Source organism: Alexandromys fortis, unplaced genomic scaffold, assembly GCF_014885135.2.
Source record: "Alexandromys fortis isolate MF-2015 unplaced genomic scaffold, M_Fortis_MF-2015_v1.1 scaffold_12, whole genome shotgun sequence".
NCBI classification, from domain to species: Eukaryota; Metazoa; Chordata; class Mammalia; order Rodentia; family Cricetidae; genus Alexandromys; species Alexandromys fortis.
The window spans coordinates 19,864,017-19,865,408 of NW_026067937.1; the positions used below are offsets into that span (position 1 = coordinate 19,864,017).

Below are 1,392 nucleotides of genomic sequence, written 5' to 3' on the forward strand. Positions count from 1 at the left end.
TCCTCCTCTCTCTCTCTCCTCCTCTCTCTGCGGGCACACCTCTCCCAGCCCTTAAGTAGGCGTGGAATGCCAACCCCGAACTGCCAGGTGGGCACTGCCCATAGGCCCACGCATATGCAAGCAGCTGATGATCATTGCGTGATCATAGCATAGGTCAGGCCTTAGCCATCTCAGGAGTTGATTATACATCTCCATCAGGTGTGACTCCATGCAGCTCGCTACACATGGGGGTCTTCTCTCGTATGCTCCCCCTTCCACCAGAGGTGGAGGCTGGTCAAGCTCAGAGCACGGTCTCTGCGGCACACACCCCATGCTCAGCCCCGTCATTCCTAAACCCTGGCGTCTACATCCATAGGCACAGAGGAGCAGGATAGGCCGCTCTCCCCCATATCAACTTAGGATGACAAAGATGTGGTGAAATCCCATAGTTCCCTGCTCAGTCTGTTCTGCTCAGGAAATGGGGTCGCACTCTCTCGCTTATGACACATTCTGTTCTTCACAGAGGACCCGAGGGGTCACACTGTGTTGCCGCTGTAAATGCCTGTTTAGCACACAGCAAGGCTGGCCAATCACAGACAGCCCTGTTCTTTCCTTGTTGATTCTTTTCCCCCATGTTTTCTCCCCTCCCCCTTTCCTCATTGCCCCTCCCCTATTCCACCCAGCCCCCTTTCCTGTTCCCGCCACCCGCCCAATTGACTGCCCCATCCATCCTCTCTCAGGTTCTTTCCCCACTTAAAACAACAGGTGAAAAACTAGCTAGAACACGCCGCTGACTGCAGTTTCTTTACCTGCAGCCTTCAGCGCGGTCCGCAGCTCATAGGAAGACATGGTGCCAGACTTGTCCACATCGAACCGGAGAAACAGGTTCTGGGCCAGGGAGTGGAGCATTGAGAAGTCAGAGTCCAGGGACCAGTGACAGCTGGTAGCTGCCCCGGAATGACAGCTGCCTTCTAGGCAAGGTTGGACCAGAACCTTCCCCCTCCTCCCTCCTCTCTCCCTCCCTTTCTTCCTTCGGTCCTTCCTCCCTTTCTCTTTCTTTCTTTCTTTCCTTTCTTTCTCTCTCTCTCTCTCTCTCTCTCTCTCTCTCTCTCTCTTTCTTTCTTTCTTTTTTCTCTTTTGCTTTGACAGAGTCTCATCTAGCCCAGGCTAGCCTCCAAATCTCTAAGTAGCAGACGATGAACTTAAACTTCTGATCTTTGTGTCTCTGCTGCCTAAGTGCTGCGATTATAGATGTGCAGCAACATGCCCAGCTTCTTGCTGTGGATCACACCCAGGGTTTCATGCATGTCAAGCAAACACATTATCAATTTAGCGGACCCCCCAGCCCGTGGACCCCTCTTTACTTTAGTTTTCTTTCTTTCCTCCTCCTCCTTTTTTTTTTTTTTTTTTTTT

The 1,392-nt window shown here is 51.9% G+C and overlaps 1 protein-coding gene across 3 annotated transcripts in view; it reads right to left on the reverse strand.

Annotated features, from left to right (window-relative positions):
* Capn9 (calpain 9) overlaps positions 1-1,392 on the reverse strand; it is a 30,886-nt gene that overhangs the window by 4,785 nt on the left and 24,709 nt on the right. For all 3 annotated transcript variants that reach the window (XM_050147044.1, XM_050147043.1, XM_050147042.1), the window contains one exon: positions 789-867. In XM_050147044.1, the coding sequence (XP_050003001.1) occupies positions 789-867 (79 nt within the window). The remainder of the gene's footprint in view (positions 1-788; positions 868-1,392) is intronic.